Source organism: Harpia harpyja, chromosome 16 (genome assembly GCF_026419915.1).
Source record: "Harpia harpyja isolate bHarHar1 chromosome 16, bHarHar1 primary haplotype, whole genome shotgun sequence".
Lineage (NCBI taxonomy): Eukaryota > Metazoa > Chordata > Aves > Accipitriformes > Accipitridae > Harpia > Harpia harpyja.
The window spans coordinates 8207196-8224876 of NC_068955.1; the positions used below are offsets into that span (position 1 = coordinate 8207196).

General features: G+C 42.4%; 1 protein-coding gene across 7 annotated transcripts in view; it reads right to left on the reverse strand.

The window, feature by feature from the left end:
• Positions 1–17681, reverse strand: part of EYA3 (EYA transcriptional coactivator and phosphatase 3) — a 64896-nt gene that overhangs the window by 7978 nt on the left and 39237 nt on the right. For 4 of the 7 annotated variants that reach the window (XM_052812090.1, XM_052812091.1, XM_052812096.1 and 1 more), the window contains 6 exons: positions 16119–16256; positions 11406–11488; positions 9731–9914; positions 6685–6824; positions 2240–2323; positions 1541–1630 (listed from right to left, as the gene is read on the reverse strand). In XM_052812090.1, the coding sequence (XP_052668050.1) occupies positions 1541–1630; positions 2240–2323; positions 6685–6824; positions 9731–9914; positions 11406–11488; positions 16119–16256 (719 nt within the window). The remainder of the gene's footprint in view (positions 1–1540; positions 1631–2239; positions 2324–6684; positions 6825–9730; positions 9915–11405; positions 11489–16118; positions 16257–17681) is intronic. The other 3 variants (XM_052812094.1, XM_052812093.1, XM_052812095.1) reach the window with 2 other exon arrangements.

Below are 17681 nucleotides of genomic sequence, written 5' to 3' on the forward strand. Positions count from 1 at the left end.
CTCACTAAACAGGTTGGACTCAAAGCTCACTTGTCATTTGAAACCCTTTTGCCATTTCACAAAACCAAACCAAACAAAACCAAACATATCCCAAAACCACATTATGTGGTCAAGTACTGATATTGCATTTCATCAACATAACAGTCAATCCTGTTAATGGAGAGCCATAGCATGAACCCTGGAGTGAAACATCAGTGTGGTGGCGCTGCCAAGGCTCTGGTGCTTAGCACAGTTGATTTAACCCAGAGATAAACTGCAAATACCTTAGGACAAGAAGTGGATTTTCCCCATTTCAAGAATTTCTCACTGCTGCTACTATCCAACACCTACAGCAATAAGTGTTGTTGTTGATCACATAGTTAACATATCTATGTCTACCTTTCCAGCACAAGAGACTGTATTTGGTGTTTTGTTCTGGTTTTTGGGTTTTGTTTTTGTTTTTTTTTCTGGGGCAGGGAGGTAACTGTCATTACCACCTTTGCAAAGTTCACAGCTGCAAGTAGTCACAGCCACAAATGGAAATTTCATTTAAGTTTCTATTTGTATCAACAAAAACATCTTGTTTTCCCACGATGTACATCAGTGAGGTACCTACAATTAATTGTTCACTGTTCATATTCAGCCTTCCTAAGCTTTAAACTAATCCTGTAAAATCTGCAAATTAGGTTCACGAATCCATATTTGTGGGCTCATATCAAAGAACACACAAGTCAGGAAATTTGCTATTTCCAACCATTTAATTCCAGATTCTGGCATAACTTCACACCTTCTTGTATAGGTCACATTACTGTGTCCATTACTATCTGATAATATATCACAGGACAGCATAGGGCGTTGCCATGATTAAAGCAAAGAATTATATTCAACTTCTGTGGAAATGGTGCAGAACAGTGAGATGTATTTAATTTGGCAAAGAATACTGCACATGAAAGAGGATGGAAACTGATCAGGAGTCCTTGAGGCAGGACGGGAATGGGAAAGCAGCAGAGACAGCTTGCAAGAAAGAAAAATGGAGGGTTCTGTGAGATTTCCATGTGTACAGCATGCTTGTCTATGGAAGCGTGTCCTTCACAGTTGTTACATAGCCAATGAAATCTACTAAGACCCTGGCTGAGATGCACAAGTTGTATGCTGTCCTTGGCTTAGTCAAAGCCCCTGAGAACTGATACTTTCAAGGTTACCTTTTAACCCACATCTCTGGTCTCCATTTCAAAACGGGATCAGTGAAAGCAAGGTGCTTACCAGTCCAGAATGCAAACACAAGACAAAGGAGACATCACTCTTTTTATTTATACAGGTTCAAGTAGAAACCCATCAGAGAACTAAGAGAGCTCATAACACTAGAAGTCTGCAGAATGCCTGTCTCAGATAAAAGAGCACACTTCTTTGATTTGGTTGTGGTTAGAACCACTTCAGTTTTGGCAGACTGTTATGTTTCAGCATTAAGTGGCTCTGAAACACAATAGCCCTCACAAATGGTGCAGTGTAATTCTAACTAGGTAATGCTGAGTTTTGCTTTTCAAAAACATTTGCCACGTACCTCCAAGTCATTGAAAAACAAGTGAGTATCAGCTACTTCAAAAATCATCTCCTCCATTGACAGACCTGAGCCAATCACTAGAGTTGGATCCTGGCAAAACGAGAAAATGTAAATTCACTGTGGTTACAGGCAGAAGTAAATGGTGATAAATCTTTTGTCAGTTACATTGCACAGAGTTTTCACTGTATATCAAGCCTGATGGAATTCCATCTGCATTCAGTGGTGTGAACTACCACTTTCCTAATATTTTAAACAACTTGATAAAAAAAAAAAAAAAAGCCACATTCTGGCAATACATTGACCCAAAATGTAACAAAACACTTCAGTACTGCATTGCAGGGACTGATGCATTTTCAGAGGCAACACAAACAAAACATTCAAAAATCTTCAATATATTTTGAAGGAGAAAAAATACTTCCTTTCACTATGTGCTATGACCTCAATAATTCCCAATGATGATAAAAACAGTTTGACATTTTAAGACCTGTATTGTTTGAAGGGAAGTGTTTGTGATGTCCATATCCTAGCTCTGTGTAAAGCCAAATTTAGTGTTCTTTCCCCGTCCCAAACCACCACCAAGTTAAAAGCATCACATTACACATTTAAAACAAAATATCATTTTCTATTTCTTTTCCAAAGATTAACATTTAATTCTGCATGACAGATATGGTTTTTCTTCCACAGAAAAGACAATATTACCTTGCCATATTTTTGAGCATAAGACCCTGTGAGAAGTGAATGGAAGATTATGATGGTCTCATCCAGGTCCCAGAGAAACACTCGCTGAGTAGAGAGTAAAAGCAGGTTAGAGCTGAGATATTCCAAGCACTGAGATACAATAAAGGAGCAAGTTTTAGGGTTAATTTTGTGGTTAGTTGCAGTGTGCTTTTAACAGATATGAACAACAGTATTCATCTTGCAGGCTGAACACATTACTGAACTCTTTCACACAGTGGAGTTTATATACTGCTACAGTGCAACTACACACTCAGAGTAAGGCTCTCTTGGTCAAACTATTCTGAAAACTTCTCTTGCTTTTACAGTTATAAAAGCAAAAACTTAGAGTGCTAATGAACTTTAGAGCCCTGCTAGGGTAGAATTTTACTGTCTGTGATCTGGTGAGTACCAGGTAAATGACCTTGGTGTTTATCAGACACCTTTGTTATGATAAATAAGGCAGATTGGCTGCCATGAGGAATAGCAGAGTTTCAGTATAGAAGGACTTTGATACACTTGAGAACTGGGCCAGCAGGAACTAGAAGTTCAGTAACTGCAGATTCTGCATGTGGGGTAGAATAATGCCTCATATTGGTCCAGGCTGGAAGGAACTGGATGGTACAGTGGACACCAGGCACAGTATGAGCCAGCAGCACTCTCTCCCTGTGGATAGATGAACTGCACGCTGGAGAATACTAAGTGTGCCTAGCTGACAGAAGGAAGGTGTTGTCTCACCCTGCTTGGCACTAGGAAGGTCATCGCAGATTGCATTTCCAGTTGCAGAAGTATGTGAGGAAACTAGAGAGTGGCCAGCAAAAGGCTGTCGAGATGGTCAGCAACCTAGAGAAGAGCCTGAGGGAGCTGTGATGGTTTATCTCAGCAAAGGGGAGACTAAGGGTGATCTAATAGCAGACCACAAGTAACTGAAAGGAAACTGCAAAGATGATGGAGACAAATTCTTCTCAGCAGTGGCAGGCAGAAAATTGCTATGGAAAAAGAAGAGGAAATTTTCAGCTTGGGAGATTCCAGTTGGAGACAGGTACAGGATCTCCAACCTGGAGGTTCTCAAGACTCAGCTAGACAAAGCCATGGTTCTAGTGCTGGGGACAGCCCTGCTCTGAGCAGGAGGCTGTACTAGAGACATCCCAATGTCTCCTCCATTGATGCCACTATGATTCCAAGATGTGTTTAAGTGATGCCTGTCAAGGACCACTGAAGAACTCATTTGGGCCAGTTCTCAGATAACATGGGTCATGGGAATTTCTCAAATTCTTATTACAGGAAAGACATGGACCTGTTGGAGAGGGCCCAGAGGAGGGCCACAAACATGATCAGAAGGATGGAACACCTCTCCTGTGAGCAAACGCTAAGAGAGTTGGGGTTGTTCAGCCTGGAGAAGAGAAGGCTCTGGGGAGACCTTATTGCAGCCTTTCAATACTTAAAGGGGGCTTATAAGAAAGACGGAGACAGACTTTTTAGTAGGGCCTGTTGCAATAGGACAAGGGGTAATGGTTTTAAACTAAAAGAGGGTAGATTCAGACTACATGTAAGGAAGAAATTTTTTATGATGAGGGTGGTGCAACACTGGCACAGGTTGCCCAGAGAGGTGGCAGATGCTGCATCCCTGGAAACGTTCAAGGTCAGGTTGGACGGTGTAGACACATATTTAGCTAACGGTCGCAAGAGCATTCCAGATGCCTTTAGAAGACCTTGAACAGAATAAACAAGAAGACAAAAAAAGAAAGATGCCAATTAGAAGAACACAGGTGCGCATTCCACGATAAAGGGAACTTGGCACAAGGAACCTCAGTTTGGCAGTTTATCTTGACCAATTAGACTGACAAGTTTCGCATGTTTTAGTTAGTATAACCAATTGTGTCCTATGTTTATGCGCGTGTACAGTGTTAGTATAACCAATTATATCTTATGTTTATGCGCATGTATAGTGTTGATATAACCAATCATATTTTATGCTTGTGCGCGCGTACAGTGACTTTGCAGAATATGTGACTATAAGTATGTGTGTGTTTTAGCAATAAAGGGTCGTCTGCTGTCTGCTCTCAAGATTACAGGTGTCCGTCTACTTCAATCTCCTCAAATGGTGACCCCGACGTGATTGCGGGCCGAGAAAATGCTGGAATTGCTGGAAGTGCGTCCGGAGGAGACTCTAGCCGAACGATCGTCTAGCCAGCTGGACTGAGCAGACAACCTTCTCCCGGGAGATCAATCACCCTGCTCGTTTGGAAGTAAGGTGAGCGGCTAGGAGGATTAAAATGGGTGCCCAGATGTCTGTGGAAGAAGGGGCAATTGTACGAATGCTTTCGCATATCCTCTCCGTGAGAGGGATTAAGTATGATTCAAATACTTTACGTATGATGCTGAAGTGGCTTAAGGACCATGGTGCCCCCACTTCGAATGTAGAAGTCTTTGAAGTTAAAAATTGGGAAGAAATGGGAAAAGTAATTTGGGACTTTGTATCACGTGGGGACGTGAAGGCTCAGAAAATCTCCGCTATGTGGAGATTGGTGCTGGAAACGTTGAAAGCCCTTAAGGCAGAAAAGGAGGTGGCTGCTGCTGTAAAAATTTCAATTGAAGATACCCCGGAAAAAAAGAGAAGTGTGTGTGGCGAGGTGGTAAATAATTCGGACAGTGATGAGGAATTAAACACCGAGGGAGATGTCATTAATGGAGGCAACGATCAACCTTTAAGTAACCTGCCTCTCGAGCAGAGACCTATCCCCTCTGCACCTCCCTATGAGACAGATACATCCCCAGGAGAAGCTATAAAAAAGCGATGGAAGGACATAAATGATAAAATGTTAACCGAAGGTATAAATCCTGTGGCTTTTCCAGTTACAGTCAGGCAGAATGCCCCAAACGTGTGGCAACCTTTCAATTGGGATTTAATAAAAGAAGTACGGAAAACAGTAATGGCTAATGGACTGTCTGCTCTGTTTAGTCAGGCGTTATTGGAGAATATATTTTCTGGTCAAATTTTAACGGGCTTTGACTGTACACAATTGGCTACAATGATTTTAACCCCGACTCAGCGTCTATTATGGAAGGTGAAATGGGCAGAATTATGTGATTTAGCGGCACTAAGAAATTTGGACCGCCCAGAAGGAGATCCGTGGTATATGATCACTTCTGCACAAATGATGGGGACTGGTGACTTTGCAGATGTTAATAGGCAAGCGAGGCTACCGGTGGAAGCATTACAAGAATCAGCTTCCTTAGCTCTGAAGGCAATTCAGAGCTTGCCTGAAGCTGGAAAGCCAGAACAATCATTTACAAGTATAAGGCAGGGTAATACGGAACCTTGTATGTCCTTTATTGATCGTCTGCGAGATGCTATTGAAAAGCAAACAGATAATGCTGATGCCAAAGAAGCATTGATAATAATGTGGGGCCGAGGTTATGCTTGTGTCATTACAGAAAATGGGCCAAAGTGGATTCTAACTAAATGGACGAAACCTTATGCTGAGATTGATATGGAACACGCTGACTGTAGTAAGCAGCATGACAGTGGCACTGGTGATTGATCCACATCGTTTAACACCGTGGGACAGTAAGAATGTTTGGGTGACACTGGCTAAAGCTATTAATCAAACCTCTTTTTGTGTGTCATTGGCATTACCTGAACAGTCTTTTATTCTTATGTATTTTATTAGGTATAATGTTGCTTTTGCTGTGTTTAATTAACTGTGTTCATAGGTTTTTGCAAAGGGCAATATAGCATGTTATTAATTGTTGAAAAACAAAAAAGGGGGAATTGTAGACACATATTTAGCTAACAGTCGCAAGAGCATTCCAGATGCCTTTAGAAGACCTTGAACAGAATAAACAAGAAGACAAAAAAAGAAAGATGCCAATTAGAAGAACACAGGTGCGCATTCCACGATAAAGGGAACTTGGCACAAAGAACCTCAATTCGGCAGTTTATCTTGACCAATTAGACTGAGACAAGTTTCGCATGTTTTAGTTAGTATAACCAATTGTGTCCTATGTTTATGCGCGTGTACAGTGTTAGTATAACCAATTATATCTTATGTTTATGTGCGTGTACAGTGTTGATATAACCAATCATATTTTATGCTTGTGCGCGTGTACAGTGACTTTGCAGAATATGTGACTATAAGTATGTGTGTGTTTTAGCAATAAAGGGTCGTCTGCTGTCTGCTCTCAAGATTCCAGGCGTCCGTCTACTTCAGTCTCCTCAGGACGGGGCTCTGAGCAACCTGATCTAGTTGAAGATGTCCCTGCTCATTGCAGGGAGGTTGGACTAGATGACCTTTAAAGGTCCTTTCCAACCCAAACTATTCTATGATACCCTTCCATTTCCACAGAGACAGGATGAAAGAAAGAGAGGACTTTTAATACCACACTATTCTGCAATGCTACTTGTAGAAAACAAGATTACTACTTACCTCCAGTTCACTGTCCTGTGAGGAGGAGGTGTCTGCTTTCCTCTTCCCCCTGTTCTTCCCAGGGATGTTTTTCCTTGCCTGCTCATCTAACTCTTTACTTGCTGTTGCTCTTGATAATGAAGGACTTGTGGATGCATCTCCTAGAAGAAAGAAATCACATGGCTCTTACTCCCTCATGTCTCAAAACAAACACCAACATAAAGCTTATAGCATTTGGCCACAAACCGCCTTTGCAAAAGGTAAGATGTTATCTTGCTTTATTGATGCAGTAGCAGTTGAACCCTTATTAGAACATAAAACATTACTTCTTTGTCCCATCATTTCAAAACAGCTCTGCCTCCTCAATTCAATCCACAAGGACTGAGCTACTTACTGCATCCTGCCTTCAGTATAATGCCAAAGACAGAGCACCCTCCATCCTAAGGCCTGTAACCCCTCAGACGTGTCACTACCCTGGAACCACTTTATTACTCAATTGTTTGTCTTAATACTTCTTGAGAGAGCACCACAAACCCTCGGTCTGGAAGGAGTGTACAGAAGAAAGTATTTAACGATGTTTCTCCCTCCCAGATTTCCTGGACTAGTCAAATGCCTTTTGTGTCAAGCAACACTATACAACGCATGCTGTTTCCACCTCTGCATACACTACTCACTCCTGTGCCACTGTAAGCCTTTGGCTAACAGTTAAACAGTAGCCAGTGCACAGAGCTATTTGGAGTGTGTTAATCACACACAAATCCACAGTGTGCTAACTGTGAAACAGACATACTTAGACTACAGCTCCATTGGCCTACCCAAGAATTAGTAAAGAATAACAGGGATGATCTCGGCACTGGAGACACAGAGTTGGCCAAGCACCATGGCCATGACTGACCAGGATACATTATGGAGCTTATTCTGCTACTGGTAAGAACACCCTTCCCAGGGAAAAGAGTAAAGCACCACCATAAAAAAAAAAAAAATCAGTGCTTTGATGTGCAGAATATTACAACCATGACAGGAGATATTCTCTGAATCCTTTATTAACAGTTCAGGCAAAAGAATTAACATCCCAGACGTCTGCCTAACTAGTTCAGAAACAGGACCAGAACTGTAGCAGGAAGGCAGAGGGGACAGGGGACCTGAAAAAGCTTGAATTCAGTCTGGGTCTTCAAGATGAGACATTGCAATTCCCATTAAATTCATGCAAAATGGTGAACTTGGAGAATTCCTGAGCTAGGAAAATGGCACTGAAAACATTAACAACTGGGCCATTCCCTGACCAATGCCTTGAAATAACAGGTCAATTCCTTAGGTTTTCAACATCAAATAAGAACAAATTCTCATGGGTAAATCTGCTGTTGCTCAGCCCAACTAGAGAGCAACTGCTTCCTTGCAGCACTTGAAGCACCATGCTTCTTGATTTACAACATCACAGCATGGTGTTTGCCATCCCCTGTCTGTAGCATCCCATAAGGTAAAGCTCAGAGAGGTCTGGAAGTTCCAGACTGACTAGACTGAGTTCAAGACTATTGATCTGTATGCTTTGCTCACTGGCAGCCACCCATCCCTGCTTTCAGGTTGCTTGAGTGAATTTGAGGACTTGGCAGAGTTCAGGTATTATTGGACTCGGGGAAGATGGAGAAGGCAAAGTGCTGCAAAGCCAATCACTCACCACCTCCCACAAGCAGGCTGATGCCCAGCCTATCTCCAAGCAAGAGCCACCTTGGAAGCTGAACCCCACCCTGCCCTTCTTCCTCTACTTCAGTTTTTATTGCTGAACATGACATTATATAGTATGGGAAATGCCTTTAGTCAGCTCAGGTCAGCTGTCCCAGCTGCATCACCTTCCAGGTTCTTGTCTGCCCTAAGCCTGCTTGCTGGGTGGGGGAGTGAGGGGGAAGTTGTGGAGGGGAGAAAGCCTTGACACTGTACAAGCATTGTTCAGCAGTAGCCAAAACACTGGTGTGTTACCAGCACTGCTTTAGTGAGGAATCCAAAACACAGCATCAGCAGAGCTGCTACGAAGAAAGTTAACTCCATCCCGGCCAGACCCAGGGCACCAACAAAAATGAACAGAATCTGTTTTGGTTTTTTTCCCCAGCCTACCAATCTGCAACAGGCAGCAGACTTCAATTTAAAACTGTTCAACAACACAGGAAGAATCTCATAACTCCTTGCATAAGACACCGGGAGAAGCACCAAGTCTTTGCTCTTGTCCTTGTTAAGTTTAGAAAACTGTATTTTTGGTGATGAAATTTTAGTCAACACCACTGTGGTTGGTACCTGACATGGCATTAGTGGAAAAAGCCAAAGATGTGACTTCTCTAGAATAGTCAGTTAAACCTTTTCAATCCACATTCTACATCTCTTACCAGCTAAAATCTTCTCCGCCTGCCGGGTAACTTAACGGTATGCAGATGCAGATCTGCTCACATGCAAAGCACAGCAGAACAGCTGTCATTTCAAAAATGGTTTACATGATGAAGCAGAAGAAAGGAAAGGATGTACTCCTGGGCACATCAGAGACCAACTCATCAAGAGGTGATGGCTGAGCTACAGCTCTTGAAAATGCATGAGCAGTCCCGAAGGACTCCCATAACTGGGATTGGCAGCTATGTCATGGCTGTCAGGTAATCTGAATATCTGGCTGCAGGAGGGAAAGAGCTAGCAGGAGCTATTGAGACTGGATATCAACAACTGCCCTATAGCCCAAGTGAACACCCAGCACCAACACATAACAGAACCAACAGTCCCCAGGGAGCTGCTGTTGGCAACTCATCAAGTCACCCCTGGAACTCACTCTCCCTTGGACATTCAGAGCATGTGGTAGGTGCTTCCTAAATTGCAGCAGTAGAAGACTTCCAATATGTAAGTTTGGCTGGCCCACCATAATACTCTGCACACCAGTGAGACCAGTCTGACAATGGAAGGCAAATGTCCTGTCCCAGCCAGCACACAAAGGTGCTGCAATTACCTTTTGGAAAAAAAGTTTTCCCCATGTCTGCACACTGTACTGTTTATCACAGGTATTTTGCAGCCACCTTGCTAAAGATCCAACCATTACCAGAGGAATGTCTCTGCACTGTCCGCGTAGGCACCATGGCGTTTGGTTTTTCGGCTGGATACGTAGTTGTTGCTAATGCAGTACTCTCTGTGTTGCTGTCTGCTGGTGTTACAACTCCAAAGCCAGAAGTCGGGTAACACGTCTGGTACTGACTTTGGCCAAGGATCGTGTACGTAGGATATTCCTGTTAGAGGAAAGGATTAGTTATGATAGGACACTTCTTTCAGAAAACACTCTATATTAAGATGACTTTTATGCTAGAATATGCCTGTCAAAGAGAAATCCCAGCAAGAGCAGTCTGACTTTATGCTGTTTCTTTCTGCATATGCAAGACATCCCCCAAAAGGGTTGAGAGATCTGACTTCCCAACGGGCACCCGCACAGGCAGGTTCTGCAGACAGGAGGCCAGCAATCACAGGGCCACTCCTCTGCCTCCAGTTTCTTAAAAAATGAAATTCATTATGAATGATGTGACAGTAACAGGGGAGTATTGAGTGGATGCCAAGGCATCAGTCCACTCTGTCTGTGCTCTGGAATTTGTGGGTTTGTCTTGCATTTTACTTTCTGATACGAGATGTACTGACAGAGACAGAAAGTGGTCTTGGCACTGGCTGAGCGTGCAATCCCAGCCACAAGAGCTACAAGATAAACTGCCTTTACTCATGTCCTGACTTCAGCAAGCAATTATTTTGCATGCTGTGATGAAAGGTATCCATTTTTGAAGACTGTTTCCTCATTTAGGAGGAGATCACTGAGCACCTGAAGCTGTGCTTGAGGATTTTAATTTCTGCTACTGATAGTAAAGAAAGCAGCCACCCCAAATGTCATGTCACACTCTTCTGGCACACTGTGCACTCCCAATTCCCTCAAAGAGCAACCTGGATTTGTGAACCAGGCACCTTGGTCTGCACTACTGAAAGAAAACCTTTTTTCCCCTTACAGCTCCAAGCAAGCTTATGTTAATGAAAGAACCTTAAAAAGCAACAGCATAAGCATACAAGGATTTTTGTGCATCCATTGCATTTTCCACAGTTCCTGTATTCTTCTTCTGCAAAGCTGTGACATTGAAGGGTTCCTTTGTATATCTAAATATTCAGAATGGCAGTTAACCGCTGACAGTGCTATGTATTACCCACAGCAGGTCAGTCAGGGGGAAGGGCTCTGTGCTAGCTGCAGGGCTTCTTGACTTTGTTTTATTCTAGCACCATCAGAATGCATCTCCTACTTTACTGGGTTTTTTTTGTTAGTTTTGTTTGTGTGCAACCTATTTTCCTCTTCTTGCTGAGGGAGAACAAAGGCATTCAAAAAACATCCACCTATAATCCTCCCTGTAGGTTTGGTTCTCAAAATAGTTCTACTGTTTTTTCTCCACTGTCTCTCTTGCAGAGATCTCAGTACCCTGTTTAAGATTCACCACACAATCTGCAGACAAGGAAACAGCTCTGAACAGATGAAGTGAGTTTGTTGTGAAGGCCAAAGGGAAAAGTGTCATGGTCAAAGAGACAGCAAGAGTAATTTTGCTGACTTTGAGTTACATACTGAGCCCTATAGCTCTAGTACCCATTGTGCTCCATTTGAAGTGATGCAAATATTTGGCCTTCCTTTGTTAGTTTTGAGTAATGTGTTAAAGGCGAAGGAGATGCTGCACATAAATATAACAAGGAAGAAGTTTTACCTGCGAGATGCTGGCTACTGCTGATGTGGAAATATTGACAACAGTTGAGGATGTAGAGACTGGACTGGCATTGGTAGTTGATGCTGTAAAATTAAGAATTACTGCATTAAATGCTTCTAGAAAAGCACAGGAGATGAGACTAATCCAAGTTGTGAAGTAAGTACTTACTAGGCTTATGTGCAAGCATTTGTGCTTCCAGCAGCACTCAGCTTGTAAGAGCCAAAAAAGAGTTGGGGTGTATTTTGGAACCAGCTACATTTCAACTGGGCTTACAGGGAAGGAGAGCTAGCATATCTTTAAAAACAGTACTTTCAAATGTTTCAGAAACCTTTTCCCTCCATGCCTGATAAGCAACTAGAGTACAATTAAAATGGTTTCACATCTTTACTAAAGGTTTTGAGAAGACAACAATCACATTCTGATGTTCAATTAGTAGCAATTGAAAATTAATCAGAATAAATCAGTAAAATGGATATGAATGTGTTTAAATCAGCTCTGATAAAAAAAAAATCTTTCTGCATTGGACTTAGCAAATTTAGTCTAATTAGATCAAAAAATTTAAGGAAACAGTAAAAATATTTCAAATAGTATAAAAAGGGTGCTTCCTACTGGAGAAGGCAAACATATCTTCCCATATCTCTGTGAGACTACAACTGGTTTTTGGATGAGAATTTCTGAAATAATTTGTCAACAGCTTGTAGGACAAATTATTAGAGACATGTAGTAGTTAGTATGAATTTTAAGATGTTTAATAGCCTTCATGTCACTGCATTTGCTTCCTCCAAAACACAGAAGAGGCTGCTAGAGCACCATCTGGGAACACCAGTCATTTAGCAGATTTTGTGGTTTTACAGCCACAGAGCCACTCCATTAAACGTTACTTGACATGGGGTTTTGGGACCCTCAAGGATTAATGAAAACAAATAATGAAATCAGTATGAAAAAAATCAGGATGTACTAAATCAGGTGCCACCAAGAAATATTTTCTTTTGCTAAACCTTCTTTCCCTGCACACAAACAAAACCAAAAATCACTTTTAGATGCTTATGAAAAGACCTGCAGAAATCCACAGTATCGCCTACTTTACCATCACTCTGAGAAAAGCCCTCACTTTCTGCAAATAACACCCATGTGGAATTCACCCCAAGACTGAAGAACTCAAGCTTCTGAAGACTTCAGTCTTTCTACCCCAGGGAAACAGACTCCACCACGAACTCTTAATCAATGTATGTTGTGTTACGGCAAGCACAGATACTACCTGGTGAACAGCTCCTGGAAAGAGGAATGGATCCAAAATATGCCTCAAAAAAGATGAAAAACAAAAGAAATATATCTTAAAAGAGGTGCAGAAATACACAGTATTTACAAGAGGTGAGAAACGTGAAGGGTGGCATCTCTGCGGAAGCAGAAACAAAGGTAAGTAATTAGCCCCTGGGAATCCCCTCAGATAGGAGCAGCAGCGTTCAAAAACAGATGGGAGAGAATTCTGGGGGGAGAACATTTAGGAAAAGGAAAAAAGGCTGCACTGAACAGCAATAATGGTAATGAAGATACTCAAGTACCTACAATAGCTATGCAGCCACTAGAAGCAGAGCTGTGAGAGTAAGGTACCCGTCACAGATACTCCTCATAAGCAACTGCTAGAGAACAGGGGTTAGTTTCCAAATAAGACTCCTTCTAACTATTCATGTTACGGAAATGATCAAGGCTATTATTACCTCAAGAAAATGTCACTTCCTAGGGCACTGCGAAGAGCAGCTCTCCAGAAAAGATCCTCGCTAACGCAGAACAAACCTGCCGCAAAGCCAGAGGAGATGAACTATCTAGAAGACAGATTATTCTACCACCTCTCTCAAGATTATCATGGAGAGCAAACAGAAAGCAATTCTCATCTGTAGTGCTCTGAAGAGGCCGCTTCTCAACTGAGGTAGATAACAGAAGTTAAGAAATCATAGAAAAAAAGATTCCAAGTGCTGGGATTCTGGTAAAAACAAAGATTCCCTCGTATGAACGTCATTGTTTATCTTAACTCTGGTCTCCTTCCAACATTTCTTTTCTAATTACCCTTTATCTATACAGTGTTACACATCAGATCTTTACAAGCAGCGCCCACTACACAGATTAACCAATTCTTTCTGCACTGTGGGTCAGTTGCTGTTACTTGTGAATGCACCAAAACCATGCAAAAATGTTTTGGCACAGATGTGACAAAAGGGACCACTTCATGGTCTCAGGTTTAAAAGATCAGCAAACACAAGTATTGCCTTGAAACCGCTGTGACTCTTTTTCTTCTCTCCTCTCTTTCCTCCCCACTTCCAGACCTCATCTTCAGACCTTATAACCCTACCTCCCCTGCCTTATTCATCCCATTTGGTTTTGCTTCATTCATTTTCAGTGATGTTTCAACCTGCTTCATGTGCTGGGAAGGGAAATTGCAATTAACGCATTTTATGTTTCACTTGGCTGCTTTGCTCTCACAGGGAAAGAGGAGGCGAGGCAAGAAGCAGCCATTCCTCTCACGTCGCTCCCAGTGCTTCCAAGTGCCTCTGCGATGTACCACTGTGGCCACAGCTCAGGTGAGTACAAAAAGCAAAATTCCCAGTCACTAAGTGTATCTGACCATTTACCAGGGTTCAAATATCCCATTACTTCAGTCCACCATCTGCAGACTAAACCATATCCATGCACTGAAATACACCTCTGCTGGGACAGCAGCATCGTACAACTGTGTATCACCCTACTATTTTGACTGGAGAGAAAAAGATAGATTTGCAAGAGATTACTAATAAAGCAACTTTGTCCATCCTTCCAGCTCCTGCTCTCCACCACCTCCCTTGCACAGGCCCAAGTACTGACCTGACCCCTCAGTGGGCTGCTTGCTAATTTGACAAAAAGGAAATGTAGCAAATCTGAAAAAGGAAGAGTTTCCTGCCAGTTTGCAAAAAGTTTTTCAAAAAAGCGGTAGCATTTACACAATTCAGGTGACTTTTTCACACTTTCAAGGAGCAGCCTGCAGGGAAACTCTCCTCAAATCACACATTCTCACAGCAGCGTGGATCAAATGGTTTGAAATCTTTCTGCAGAGCGAGGCCTGATGGTGGCTCTGTTACCTCACCGATCCCCAGGGATTCACATGCTCGCCATGGTACCTCACTGGCAAACCTGCCAGAGGTCACATTATGCAGAACCATTTCTGACCCTTGGTAATTAAAGCTGGTGCTGTAATTCTGGTGGTGGGAGTACCTCAAGGAAAGTTATAGTTGAAGGAAGGTAGTATTTCCACTGTTGCATTGCTCATGTTATAAATGTGAAAAGTAAATTAAGGATAAACATTACACTGGGCCATTACTGTCACAATGATACAAGCTGAGCAACTACCATGACATACCGCATGGCCTTCCTATCAGTGAAAGATATGTTAAAATCCACTTATTGCTAATTTTAAGAGTTATTCCCATTTACTTGGCACTCATTAGACCACATCTGGATATGGCATTCAGTTTGGGGCCTTAAGCACAAGAAACATGTTGATAAATTCAGTGGGTGTGGCAAAGAGCCACCAAAATGGTCTGGGAGCTCGAGCATGTGGCCTGCGAGGGGCAGCTGGGGGGAACGGGACTGTCCAGCCTGGAGAAGAGATGGCTTTGGGGAACCTGACAGCAGCCTGCTGGTACGTGCACAGAGGTTATGAAGAAGACAGAGCCAGGCTCTTTTTGCAGGTGCACAGCAGGAGAAGGAGAGAAACAGTCACAATGTGAAAGAGGGGATGCTCTGAGTTGATAAAAGAAAAAAAGTTTCACCATGATGACAGTCAGGCACTGGAATTGGTGAAATCTCCACCCTTGGAGGTTTTTGAGACCCAACTGGATAAAGCCCTGAGCCACCTGGTTCTGAATTCAGTGTCAACTCTTCTTTGAGCAGCAGCTTGAACTAAAGATCTCCTGAAGTCCCTGACTTATTCTGTGAAAGTATGACACAAGAAATAGATTAAGAATTCCTGAAATTCTTTTTAAAAACTACAGAGAAAGAGACAATTTTTCACAATTCAACACCCAAACATAAATGGCAAAAATCCTACCTAAAAAAAAAAAACCAAACAATTTGCACATACTTGCCATAAGCAACAACATTCCATTATTCAGCTAACTGGCACATTTACTCCTAAAAATTGCTTTGGAAGCTAGCGCAATTCAGCACCTGGCTTCTTAGCTGTGGCACTTCCAGCAGTTGGAATATTTGTAGGCTAGTTCTGTACTGAGAAATTCACTTTCTAGCAGATCTACCAACTGGGGTGGGGGAGGGATGTTTGTAATACATGAAAGCCATCTACCTCCAGAAGTAATTAAAAAAAAAAAAAAAATCCAATGGCAGTCAGTGTATTTCCTCACATCAAGCTAAAGACCACCAACAAAGAGCTTGAGCTGCAAGAGCATTCCCAGTAAAGGCATGCAAGAATACAACATTTAGTTTGCTCTCCCCTTCCCATTTGCTCTTCACCCTGTTAAGTCCATCAGCATGGCACCAACAAGCCAGCCTGGTGCATACAGAGGTATGTAGCAAACACAAAACCACACATACACACGCACAAAGAGAAAAGAGGCAAAGCATAAAGAAGCATGCACAAACCAAGAACAAACGTGCAAGCCTCTCTATTTGTGGTATCTGGACTCAATTAGGTGGAGAGAGATGCAGATAAAAACCATGCCAAGTTACCTTCAATGGAATAAGAATAATGTGCTGGGCTGGGCTGGCTTGTGGTTAACCCTGTAGTGCAGGTAAGAACACTGTGCTGACTTGTAGATGGAGTCTGAATTAAACCACTTTCAGGTTTCATACCTGGCCACAGTGCACCTGAATCAGATAAATTGGACCAGTTACAAACAAATATGCTGGGACCAAACAGCATGCTGCTACCTCAGATTAAGATTTTTGCTCGTCACAAAAGCAAGTAACAAATCACACATGGAAAATGTTTAACTTCTGCAATAGTAAGTGCTGACTGTCAGGCTGTGCATGGATTAGAGCTGCTGACAAAACTGGCTGAAAAAGAGAAAATTAAAAGCACCAACAAGACCAATTTCCAAAGCTTTCAACTAAAAATCTATTAGTGTCACAGTAAGATTCACTGCCACGTCGGTATAAAGGAACTGCTAATCCCTCTGATGTTTGGACTGAGTTGCACAGCACTGCAAACAACCTCAGCTATCACATAGTGAGGCTGAAGTTGGTACCTATTAAGGTCAAGGTCAATGTTTCCACTACTTCACTGGGCTTTGGGTTGAATATTTGAGAAGAAGCCACAAGTCAGTAATTTTCATAGACTAACAACAGTGAATATAGAGCTCAAAAAAAAAAAAAAAAAAATCTAAATTTTTCTTCTAGATTTCCTGCCATTCTGGAAAGCATTTGTAATAACACTGGGCAAAGCACAGAGACAGCAAAGTGAGTGTAATTCATCTGTACAAGGCATACATAAGCGGTGTGGTTTCAGCTCAGGTGCTGTGTTAAGGCCTAGTCTACTGCACTGACAGGGTGAAAACAGCATCTGACTGAAGTAGCTCAGCTCAGGCCTGGTTCTTCAGGGCTCTTCAGGCTTTTGTTTAAGTGTTTCCAGACCTACAGCCAAAGTCAAAGGCATTTCTCCCTGGCCCTGGTTAGAAAGCAGGACTATCACTTCAGAGGATCTACTTAAAAACAAGCAGAAGTGTGCAAAGCAGAGGGACAAAGGTCGTTTGGAGCTAGACACAAAGTTCAGGGCCAGCAGAAAGACCACCCTCCTTCTTAACCCCCCCAAAAAACAGTACCAAGGCTACAAAAGCCACCTGCAGCCTTTCACCTGCTCTAGCAGGACGAGCCACAGGCTGTGAGCTCTAAGTCTCTTACCCAGAAGACATGGGAGACTCTGTAGAGCTGGACAAGAGCAGCAACTTCAAGAGCTCGCTCTATGCTGCAGCTTTGTCAGAATTAAATTCTGCAACGGCTCTTTGATTTACTTACATACCTGATCTCAAACTGTCACCTATGAGTCAAATTAAGTCATTCACCTATCTGTACAGCTGCACCAGGGTTTTGATTCTTCGACTCTGAAGTTGCATCTTCGTTACTGTTTCAAACGTCTAGAACCGTGATAATCAGCAAACAAAACGGAAGACTGATTTAGGAAAGACTGTAGATATATTGCAGAAATTCCAAAATAAAACGTATGGGAAACAGATCCTCTAAGGAGAGTGGGAGTAGCTGTATTTGTTTAGTCTGCAAAGGGAGTGCCACAATCTT